This window comes from Bombina bombina, chromosome 1 (assembly GCF_027579735.1).
Source record: "Bombina bombina isolate aBomBom1 chromosome 1, aBomBom1.pri, whole genome shotgun sequence".
NCBI classification, from domain to species: Eukaryota; Metazoa; Chordata; class Amphibia; order Anura; family Bombinatoridae; genus Bombina; species Bombina bombina.
The window spans coordinates 237,959,576-237,971,953 of NC_069499.1; the positions used below are offsets into that span (position 1 = coordinate 237,959,576).

Here is a 12,378-nt window from a genome sequence, read left to right on the forward strand (position 1 = left end):
CAGAGTCCATGGTGGAAAGGATGACATGTCCACCAGATCTGCATACCAAGTCCTGCGTGGCCACGCAGGAGCTATCAAAATCACCGAAGCTCTCTCCTGCTTGATCTTGGCAATCAGACGAGGGAGCAGAGGAAATGGTGGAAACACATAAGCCAGGCTGAAGGACCAGGGCGCTGCTAGAGCATCTATCAGCGCTGCCTGGGGATCCCTTGACCTGGACCCGTAACAAGGAAGCTTGGCGTTCTGACGAGACGCCATGAGATCCAGTTCTGGTTTGCCCCATAGTTGAATCAGCTGGGCAAATACCCCCGGATGGAGCTCCCACTCCCCCGGATGAAAAGTCTGCCGACTTAGAAAATCCGCCTCCCAGTTCTCTACTCCTGGGATATGGATAGCTGAGAGATGGCAAGAGTGAACCTCTGCCCATAGAATTATCTTGAAACCTCCAACATTGCCAGGGGGCTCCTTGTTCCCCCCTGATGGTTGATATAGGCTACAGTCGTGATGTTGTCCGACTGAAATCTGATGAACCTGACCGCAGCTAGCTGAGGCCAAGCCTGAAGAGCATTGAATATCGCTCTTAGTTCCAGAATGTTTATTGGAAGGAGGGATTCCTCCTGAGTCCACGAACCCCGAGCCTTCAAGGAGTTCCAGACTGCGCCCCAGCCCAGAAGGCTGGCATCTGTCGTCACTATAGTCCATTCTGGCCTGCGGAAACTCATTCCCCTGGACGGATGGACCCGAGATAGCCACCAGAGAAGAGAATCCCTGGTCTCTTGATCCAGATTTATCCGAGGAGACAAATCTGTGTAGTCCCCATTCCACTGATTGAGCATGCAAAGTTGCAGTGGTCTGAGATGTAGGCGGGCAAACAGAACTATGTCCATTGCCGCTACCATTAGGCCGATTACTTCCATACACTGAGCCACTGATGGCCGAGAAGTGGAATGAAGAGCACGGCAGGAAGTTAGAAGTTTTGACAACCTGACCTCTGTCAGAATTTTTTTTAATTTCTACTGAATTTATCAGAGTTCCTAGGAAGGAAACTCTTGTGAGAGGGGAGAGAGAACTCTTTTCTTCGTTCACCTTCCACCCGTGAGACCTCAGGAATGCCAGAACAATGTCCGTATGGGACTTGTCGATTTGAAAAGTCGACGCCTGTATCAGAATGTCGTCTAGGTAAGGAGCCACCGCTATGCCTCGTGGCCTTAGTAAAGATTCTTGGTGCCGTGGCTAATCTGAAGGGAAGAGCCACAAACTGGTAATGCCTGTCTAGGAAGGCGAATCTTAGGAACTGATGATGATATCTGTGTATCGGAATGTGGAGATAAGCATCCTTTAAGTCCACGGTAGTCATATATTGACCCTCCTGGATCTTAGGTAGGATGGTTCGAATAGTCTCCATCTTGAAGGATGGGACCCTGAGAAATTTGTTTAGGATCTTGAGATCCAAGATTGATCTGAAAGTTCCCTCTTTTTTGGGAACTATAAACAGATTTGAAAAAAAAACCCTGGCCCTGTTCCTTCCTTGGAACTGGGTGGATCACTCCCATAACCAGTAGGTCTTGAGGTGTTCCAGCTTAAATTTAAATGCTGTAATTTCAGAGTCAGACTGAAATAACGCCTTCCCTGAATCAGAAATGTCACCCACAGATAGAAGCTCTCCGGCTTCTGCATATTGTGAGGGTATATCGGACATAGCTACTAAAGCGTCAGAAAGCTCTGTATTTGTTCTAGCCCCAGAGCTGTCTCGCTTTCCTTGTAACCCTGGCAGTTTGGACAATACCTCTGTGAGGGTATTAGTCATAACCGCCGCCATGTCTTGTAAGGTAAACGCATTGGACGCGCCAGATGTACTTGGCATCACTTGAGCGGGAGATATAGGTTCTGACACATGGGGAGAGCTAGGTGGTTTAACCTCCCTTTTGTCAGTCTGAGAAACCTCTAGTGATAAATCTTTAAATGCCATAATATGGTCTTTATAACTTATAGAAATATCTGTACATTTGGTACACATTCTAAGAGGGGGTTCCACAATGGCTTCTAAACATAATGAACAAGGAGTTTCCTCTATGTCAAACATGTTTAACAGACTAGAAATGAGACCAGCAAGCTTGGAAAACACTTTAATAAATGTGAAACAGCAATTAAACAAAAACGGTACTGTGCCTTTAAGAGAAAAAAACTACCACATAAACTGCAAAACAGTATTAAAAAGTAGTAAACTCTACGAAATTTTTACAGTGTGTATAAGGGACTAAAGGAGCATTGCACCCACTTGCAAATGGATGATTTACCCCTTAGGCCCCAAACCGGATTTGAAAAACGTTAAAACCGTTAACAAACAGTCAAACACACTGCCACAGCTCTGCTGTGGCTCCTACCTGCCCTTAAACACGATTTTTGCAGGAAAAAAACCCTCTATAGTGGTCCTAGATGCCAGAGGACTCCTTTACGGAAGCTGGATGTCTCAGTCTAAATATCAACTGCGCATTTAGAGTGCGAAAATAGGCCCCTCCCACTATGCACTCGATGTCAGAGGGCCTTAAAAAAGTACTCCTAGGAGTAATCTGACTAGCCATGTGGAAAACTAGGCCCCAAATAAAGATTTATCACCCTCAGAGAAAAAACTTTTTTTTTTTTTTTTTTATAAACCATGCAAACGTTTTGACACTAAGTAATATGAGTATTAACATGAATATTACTCTTTTTTGTAAGCATGATCCCAGTCATCGTTAAATCACTGCATCAGGCTTACCTCAAATATACAAGGCTCTGTCAGCATTTTCTAGACCTTATCTCTCTAGAAATAAATATACTGAACATACCTCAAAGCAGTTAATCTGCAAACCGTCCCCCCAACTGAAGTTTTCTTTCCATACTCTTCAGTTATGTGTGAGAACAGCAATGGATCTTAGTTACAAACCGCTAAGATCATCAACCTCCAGGCAGATTCTTCTTCTAATTTCTGCCTGAGAGTAAAACGGTACAACGCCGGTACCGTTTAAAAATAACAAACTCTTGATTGAAGGTAAAAACTACACTAAGTCACCACATCTCTCTTAAACTTCCTATCTTGTCGAGAGTTGCAAGAGAATGACTGGGGGTGGCAGTTAGGGGAGGAGCTATATAGACAGCTCTGCTGTGGGTGTCCTCTTGCAACTTCCTGTTGGGAAGGAGAATATCCCACAAGTAATGGATGAACCTGTGGACTGGATACACCTTTACAAGAGAAAGTGTATTAATATAACAACAGAATTGGTTGTGCAAAACTAGGGGAATGGGTAATAAAGAGATGGTCTATCTTTTTAAACAATAAAAATTCTGGCGTAGACTGTCCCTCTAAGGAAGCCATTATCATTCCCTATGTATATAGTGTACATAAATGACAATACATGTATAGCTACTTACGTGAGCAGGAGGTACACTGTATCGTGGCTTCTGAATTAGGATATTGATTTTGAACAGCATGAAAATATCCTTTACAGTAATAGTGTCGCCCTGAAATTTCTGAAATAAAAAATAGCTAGTAAGTAATATTATATGTTTATGTGTAGAAAAAAAAAAAAGAATATAAACTTTCTACTATATAGTGTCATTTATTTTGCTCTTCTTCCTTTAAAGTGACTGTAAATTTAACGTAATATGGTAAAGTCAAACGATAGAAGATACGAAATGAAAGAGTTTCATTCATGATATCTTTACTATATACTTATCTTCAGAGATATTTCAATAGAAACGCTCTACGGATAAGAACTGAAGTTCCGGTAGCCATATTCAACCCTGGAGGTGACGTTTGTGTAAAGGTGGAAACTACGATTAATTGATTGCAGATGAGTAATCTGTCAATCAATTGCGGATTATGCCGGGTGGAGGATCGGCTCTTAACCATAGAGCGTTTCTATTGAAATATCTCGGAAGATAAGTATATAGTAAAGATTTCATGATTGAAACTCTCCTTCATTTTGAAACTTCTATCGTTTGACTTTACCACATTACGTTAACTTTACATTCACTTTAATTTAAAGATGTAAATTGTATCCACGAGAACAAGTTATTGTAGAAATTAGTTGTTTGTTTGTGGATTTGAAAGCAAAACTTATGCTTTCAGAACCAACGTGTGATGGGTTGAGAGCCCATCTTAGAATACATTCTTAGCACTCATAGTAGGCATATATAATATCTGAGTTGAAAGTGACACGATAATGGTTAGATAGATCTCACTGGAGTTAATAAAACATAACTTTTATTATGTACACATAAAAAAAGAGTTAAAATTGAGGGATGTGCAAATTAAAAACAATAAACTCATTGTAGGGTGATAAAGTACGCAAATTCTACCACAAATGTGGAGATCAATACCAAAGTATAAAAATTTTTATATACTTGTTTTGACAATAGCTAAGTATTCGACACTCCTAGTTCTAAGTGGATGTATAACAGGGTGCCTGACATCGGTTCTACCAAAGCTAAGTGCATTTGTTGTAAAATTGTGGAGATTATATCTCCTAATGTCATTTGTAATAGTTGTCATGATAAACTTGTACATGCAGAGAATGTATCCATCAGTAATAGTACATTGCCAGTTGCAGTTCCTTCAACCTCTAATGTACATGATATACCTATGAATTTTAAAGAATTTGTTTCTGATTCTATTCTGAAGGCTTTCTCTGCATTTCCGCCTTCTAAAAAACGTAAAAGGTCGTTTAAAACTTCTCATAAAGTTGATGAAATTTCAAATGATCAACAACATAATAAATTATCCACCTCTGATGAGGATATATCTGATTCAGAAGATACTTCCTCAGATATTGACACTGACAAATTTACTTATTTATTTAAAATGGAGTATATGCGTTCTTTGTTTAAAGAAGTGTTAATTACTTTGGATATTGAGGAAGCTAGTCCTCTTGATATTAAAACCAGTAAACGTTTAAATTCTGTTTTTAAACCTCCTGTGGTTACTCCAGAGGTTTTTCCTATTCCTGATGCTATTTCTAATATGATTTCCAAGGAATGGAATAAGCTGGGTACTCCTTTTAATCCTTCTGCAAGGTTTAAAAAATTGTATCCTTTACCAACAGTTTCAATAGAGTTTTGGGAAAAGATCCCCAAAGTTGATGGGGCTATTTCTACTCTTGCTAAACAAACCACTATTCATATGGAAGATAGTACTTTCTTTAAAGATCCTTTAGATAGGAAGCTTGAATCTTATCTAAGGAAAGCCTATTTATATTCAGGTCATCTCCTTAGGTCTATTTCTTTGGCTGATGTTGCAGATGCTTCAACTTTTTGGTTGGAGAATTTAGCGCAACAAGATTTGGATTCTGACTTATATAGCATTGTTCATTTACTGCAACATGCTAATCATTTTATTTGTGATGCTATTTTTGATATGATCAAAATTGATGTTAGATCCATGTCTTTAGCTATTTTAGCTAAAAGAGCTTTGTGGCTTCAATCTTGGAATGCTGATATGACTTCTAAGTCTAGATTGCTATCTCTCTCTTTCCAAGGTAATAATTTATTTGGTTCTCAGTTGGATTCTATTATTTCAACTGTTACTGGGGGGAAGGGAGGTTTTTTTTACCTAAGGGTAAGTCTAAGGCTTCTAATCGTTTTCGTTCCTTTCGTCAAAATAAGGAACAAAAACCTAATCCTTCCCCCAAGCAATCTGTTTTCAATTGGAAGCCTTCCTCAAATTGGAATAAATCCAAGCCGTTTAAGAAAGCAAAGTCAGCCCCTAAGTCCGCATGAAGGAGCGGCCCTCATTCCAGCTCAGCTGGTAGGGGGCAGATTAAGGTTTTTCAAGGATGTTTGGGCAAATTCTGTCCAAAATCAATGGATTCAGTGCATTGTCTCTCAGGGGTACCGAATAGTAATTAGAGTAAGACCTCCTGTGAGAAGATTTTTTCTCTCACGCATCCCAGTAAATCCAATAAAAGCTCAGGTTTTCCTGAAGTGTGTTTCAGACCTGGAGGTTTCAGGGGTAATCATGCCAGTTCCTTTTCAGGAACAAGGTCTGGGGTTTTATTCAAATCTATTCATTGTCCCAAAGAAAGAAAATTCATTCAGACCAGTTCTGGATCTGAAAATTTTGAATCGTTATGCAAGAGTACCAACTTTCAAGATGGTGACTATAAGGACTATTCTGCCTTTTGTTCAGCAAGGACATTATATGTCTACAATAGACTTGCAGGATGCTTACCTTCATATTCCGATTCATCCAGAACATTATCAGTTCCTGAAATTCTCTTCTTCTAGACAAGAATTACCAATTTGTTGCTCTTCCATTTGGCCTAGCAACAGCTCCAAGAGGTTCTAGGTGCCCTACTCTCTGTAATCAGAGAACAGGGTATTGCAGTGTTTCCTTATTTGGACGATATCTTGGTACTAGCTCAGTCTTTACTTTCTGCAGAATCTCACACGAATTAACTATTGTTGTTTCTTCGAAAACATGGTTGGAGGATCAATTTACCAAAAAGTTTCTTGATTTCTCAGACAAGGATCACCTTTTTAGGCTTCCAGAGATATTCAGTGTCCATGACTCTGTCTCTAACAGACAAGAGACGTTTGAAATTGGTTGCAGCATGTCGGCACCTTCAGTCTCAGTCATTCCCTTCACTGGCTATGTGCATGGAAGTTTTAGGCCTCATGACTGCAGCATCGGACGCGATTCCTTTTGCTGGTTTTCACATGAGACCTCTCCAGCTTTGTATGCTGAATCAATGGTGCCGGGATTATACAAAGTTATCACAATTAATATCCTTAAATCCCAATGTTCGACACTCTCTTATGTGATGGTTATATCACCAACAGTGAATGGGGGAATGACGTCGCTACAGCCTGAGGAGGGTGTGTAAGCTGTTGTCCAATTACAGCCCCAGAATGTCGGCACAAAAGGAAGCACTGTTGGCGTGGTGCCAGCTAAAATAAGAATTGAGCCAAATCCATAGCAAAGGGTAGAAGGAAGCAGCACTCTTAATCCACTGTCCATAAAATCCAAAAAAGTTTTATTTCAAATCGTTAAAATCAAAACAGACAGCACAGCACAGAACAGACTTCACAAGTGGAGGGGGAGCAAATCCTTGCTCCCCCTCCACTTGTGAAGTCTGTACTGTGCTGTGCTGTCTGTTTTGATTTTAACGATTTGAAATAAAACTTTTTTGGATTTTATGGACAGTGGATTAAGAGTGCTGCTTCCTTCTACCCTTTGTTATATCACCAACGTTTAGTTCAAGGGGCCTCTTTGTTCAGGCAACCTGGACTGTAATCACAACAGATGCAAATCTTTCAGGTTGGGGAGCTGTCTGGGGATCTCTGACAGCACAAGGGGTTTGGAAGTCTCAAGAGGCGAGATTACCAATCAATATTTTAGAACTCCGTGCAATTCTCAGAGCTCTTCAGTTTTGGCCTCTGTTGAAGAGAGAACCGTTCATTTGTTTTCAGACTGACAATATCACGACGGTGGCATATGTCAATCAGGGTGGGACTCACAGTCCCCAAGCTATGAAAGAAGTATCTCAGATACTTGTTTGGGCGGAATCCAGCTCCTGTCTAATTTCTGCAGTTCATATCCCAGGTGTAGACAATTGTGAGGCGGATTTTCTCAGCCGTCAGACTTTACATCCGGGGGAGTAGTCTCTTCATCCAGATGTGTTTTCTCAGATTGTTCAGATGTGAGGTCTTCCAGAAATAGATCTGATGGCCTCTCATCTAAACAAGAAACTTCCCAGATACCTGTCCAGGTCCAGGTATTTTCAGGCGGAAGCAGTAGATGCGTTGACACTTTCATGGTGTTATCAACCTGCTTACATCTTTCCACCTCTAGTTGTTCTTCCAAGAGTGATTTCCAAAATCATCATGGAACAATTGTTTGTGTTGCTGGTGGCTCCAGCATGGCCACACAGGTTTTTTTTGGTATGCAGATCTTGTTAGGATGTCCAGTTGCCAACCTTGGCCACTTCCGTTAAGGCCGGACCTTCTGTCTCAAGGTCCGTTTTTCCATCAGGATCTCAAATCATTAAATTTGAAGGTATGGAAATTGAACGCATAGTGCTAAGTCAGAGGTTTCAATGACTTAGTAATTAATACTATGTTACAAGCTCGTAAATCTGTCTCTAGAAAGATTTATTATCGAGTTTGGTAGATTTACATTTCCTGATGTTCTTCTCATAAATTCTCTTGGCATTCTTTTAGCATTCCTAGAATTTTACAGTTTCTACAGGATGGTTTGGATAAAGGTTTGTCTGCAAGTACCTTGAAGGGACAAATCTCTGCTCTCTCTGTTTAATTTCACAGCGAGATTGTTAAACTTCCTTATATTCACTGTTTTGTACAGGCTTTAGTCCGTATTAAGCCTGTAATTAAATCAATTTCTCCTCCTTGGAGTCTTAATTTGGTTTTGAAGGCGTTACAGGCTCCTCCATTTGAGCCAATGCATTCTTTGGACATTAAACTACTTTCTTGAAAAGTGTTGTTCCTTTTGGCTATTTCTTCTGCTAGAAGAGTTTCGGAGCTATCTGCTCTTTCTTGTGAATCTCCTTTTCTGATTTTTCATCAGGATAAGGCGGTTTGCGGACTTCATTTTAATTTTTACCTAAAGTTGTGAATTCTAACAACATTAGTAGAGAAATTGTTGTCCCTTCCTTGTGTCCTAATCCTAAGAATTCTTTGGAAAAAACATAATTTATGCTTACCTGATAAATTTATTTCTCTTGTGATGTATCGAGTCCACGGATTCATCTATACTTGTGGGATATTCTCCTTCCCTACAGGAACTGGCAAAGAGAGCACCCACAGCAGAGCTGTCTATATAGCTCCTCCCTTAGCACCACCCCCCAGTCATTCGACCGAAGGCTAGGAAGAAAAAGGAGAAACTATAGGGTGCAGTGGTGACTGAAGTTTTTTAAAAAAAATATACTGCCTGTCTTAAATAAACAGGGTGGGCCGTGGACTCGATACATCACAAGAGAAATAAATTTATCAGGTAAGCATAAATTATGTTTTCTCTTGTAAGATGTATCGAGTCCACAGATTCATCCATACTTGTGGGATACCAATACCAAAGCTTTAGGACACGGATGAAGGGAGGGATAAGACAGGTACCTTAAACGGAAAGCACCACTGCTTGTAGAAACTTTCTCCCAAAAATAGCGTCCGAAGAAGTAAAAGTATCGAATTTGTAAAATTTGGAAAAAGCATGAAGCGAAGACCAAGTCGCCGCCTTAAAAATCTGTTCAACAGAAGCCTCATTTTTAAAAGCCAATGTGGAAGCCACAGCTCTAGAAGAATGAGCAGTAATTCTTTCAGGAGGCTGCTGGCCAGTAGTCTCATAGGCCAAACGGATGATGCTTTTCAGCCAAAAGGAAAGAGAGGTAGCCGTAGCCTTTTGACCTCTCCGTTTACCAGAATAAACAACGAACAATGAAGATGTTTGACGGAAATCTTTAGTTGCTTGTAAGTAGAACTTTAAAGCACGAACCACATCAAGATTGTGCAACAGACGTTCCTTCTTTGATGAAGAATTAGGACACAGTGAAGGAACAACAATCTTCTGATTGATATTCCTATTAGAAACAACCTTAGGAAGAAACCCAGGTTTGGTACGCAAAACCACCTTATCTGCATGGAAAACAGGGTAAGGTGAATCACACTGTAAAGCAGATAGCTCAGAAACTCTTCGAGCCGAAGCGATAGCTACTAAAAACAAAACATTCCAAGATAGAAGCTTAATATCTATGGAATGCATAGGTTCAAATGGAACCCCTTGAAGAACTTTAAGAACTAAGTTTAGGCTCCATGGCGGAGCAACAGGTTTAAATACAGGCTTGATCCTGACCAAGGCCCGACTAAATGCTTGAACATCTGGGACATCTGCCAGACGTTTGTGTAACAGAATAGACAAAGCAGATATTTGTCCTTTTAGGGAACTAGCTGATAATCCCTTCTCCAATCCTTCTTGGAGAAAAGACAATATTCTAGGAATCCTAATCTTACTCCATGAGTAACCTTTGGATTCACACCAATAGAGATATTTGCGCCAAATCTTATGATAGATCTTCCTGGTGACAGGCTTTCTAGCCTGAATCAGGGTATCAATGACCGACTCAGAGAAACCACGCTTTGATAGGATCAGGCATTCAATCTCCAAGCAGTCAGACGCAGAGAAATTAGATTTGGCTGCGTGAATGGACCTTGGATTAGAAGGTCCTGCCTCATTGGCAGAGTCCACGGTAGAACCGAGGACATGTCCACTAGGTCTGCATACCAAGTCCTGCGTGGCCACGCAGGTGCTATCAGAATCACCAAAGCTCTCTCCTGCTTGATTCTGGCAACCAGACGTGGGAGGAGAGGAAACGGTGGAAATACATAGGCCAGATTGAAGGACCAAGACACTGCTAGAGCATCTATCAGTACCGCCTGGGGATCCCGGGACCTGGACCCGTAACAAGGAAATTTGGCATTCTGTCGGGACGTCATCAGATCCAATTCTGGTGTGCCCCATAGCTGAGTCAGCTGTGCAAATACCTCAGGATGGAGTTCCCACTTCCCCGGATGAAAAGTCTGAAGATGTAGGAAATCCGCCTCCCAGTTCTCTACTCCTGGGATATGGATTGCTGAGATATGGCAAGAGTGATCCTCTGCCCATCAGATTATTTTGGTTACCTCCATCATCGCTAGAGAACTCCTTGTTCCTCCTTGATGATTGATATAAGATACAGTCGTGATGTTGTCCAACTGAAACCTGATGAATTTGGCCGCAGCAAGCTGAGGCCACGCCTGAAGCGCATTGACTATCGCTCTCAGTTCTAGAATGTTTATCAGGAGGAGAGTTTCCTCCCGAGACCATAAGCCCTGTGCTTTCAGGGAGTTCCAGACTGCACCCCAGCCTTGCAGGCTGGCATCTGTCGTTACAATGAACCACTCTGGCCTGCGGAAACACATTCCCTGAGACAGGTGGTCCTGAGACAACCACCAGAGAAGAGAATCTCTGGTCTCCTGGTCCAGATGCAGTTGAGGAGATAAATCTGCATAATCCCCATTCCACTGTTGGAGCATGCATAGTTGCAGTGGTCTGAGGTGTAGGCGGGCAAAAGGAACTATGTCCATTGCCGCTACCATGAGCCCGATTACCTCCATGCACTGAGCCACTGATGGCCGAAGAATGGAATGAAGAGCTCGGCAAGTGGTTAAGAGTTTTGATTTTCTAACCTCCGTCAGAAATATTTTCATTTCTACCGAGTCTATCAGAGTCCCTAGGAAGGAAACTCTTGTGAGAGGGAAGAGAGAACTCTTTTTTACGTTCACCTTGTGAGACTTGGCTAGTTGGAAAATCGACGCCTGAATTAAGATGTCGTCTAGATAAGGCGCCACTGCTATGCCCCGCGGCCTTAGCACCGCCAAAAGAGACCCTAGCACCTTTGTGAAAATTCTGTGAGCCGTGGCCAACCCGAAGGGAAAGGCCACGAACTGGAAATGCCTGTCCAGAAAGGCAAATCTGAGGAATTGAAGATGATCTCTGTGAGTAGGGATGTGTAGATACACATCCTTTTAAGTCCACGGTAGTCATATATTGACCCTCCTGGATCATTGGTAGAATGGCCAGAATAGTCTCCATTTTGAATGATGGTGCTCTGAGGAATTTGTTTAGAATTTTGAGATCCAAGATTGGTCTGAAAGTTCCCTCTTTTTTGGGAACCACAAGCAGGTTTGAGTAAAATCCTAGCCATTGTTCCTCTTTTGGAACTGGGCGGATCACTCCCATGGTATGTAGGTCCTCTACACAGCGTAAGAACGCCTCTCTCTTTGTCTAGTTTGCAGACAACTGATAAATGTGAAATCTTCCCCTTGGGGGGGAGTCTTTGGAGTCCAGAAGATATCCCTGGGACACAATTTCTAAAGCCCAGGAATCGTGAACATCTCTTGTCCAAACCTGAGCAAAGAGAGAGAGTCTGCCCCCTACTAGATCCAGTCCCGGATCGGGGGCTACCCCTTCATGCTGTCGTAGAGGCAGCTGCAGGCTTCTTGGACTGTTTACCCTTGTTCCAAGCCTGGTTAGGTGTCCAGACTGACTTGGATTGGGCAAAATTCCCCTCTTGCTTTGCAGCAGAGGAAGATGAAGCTGGACCACCCTTGAAGTTCCAAAAGGAACAAAAATTATTTTGTTTGGTCCTCATTTTATTTGTTTTATCCTGAGGAAGGGCATGGCCTTTCCCTCCAGTGATGTCTGAAATAATCTCTTTCAGTTCAGGCCCGAATAGGGTCTTTCCTTTGAAAGGGATGTTCAAAAGTTTAGATTTTGATGACACATCAGCAGACCAGGACTTAAGCCATAACGCCCTGCATGCTAAAATGGCAAAACCTGAATTCTTTGCC

At 41.8% G+C, this 12,378-nt stretch overlaps 1 protein-coding gene across 1 annotated transcript in view; it reads right to left on the reverse strand.

Moving 5' to 3' along the window:
* KNL1 (kinetochore scaffold 1) overlaps positions 1 to 12,378 on the reverse strand; it is an 817,310-nt gene that overhangs the window by 462,515 nt on the left and 342,417 nt on the right. The window contains 1 exon segment of the mRNA XM_053711756.1: positions 3,412 to 3,510. Within this exon segment, the coding sequence (XP_053567731.1) occupies positions 3,412 to 3,510 (99 nt within the window).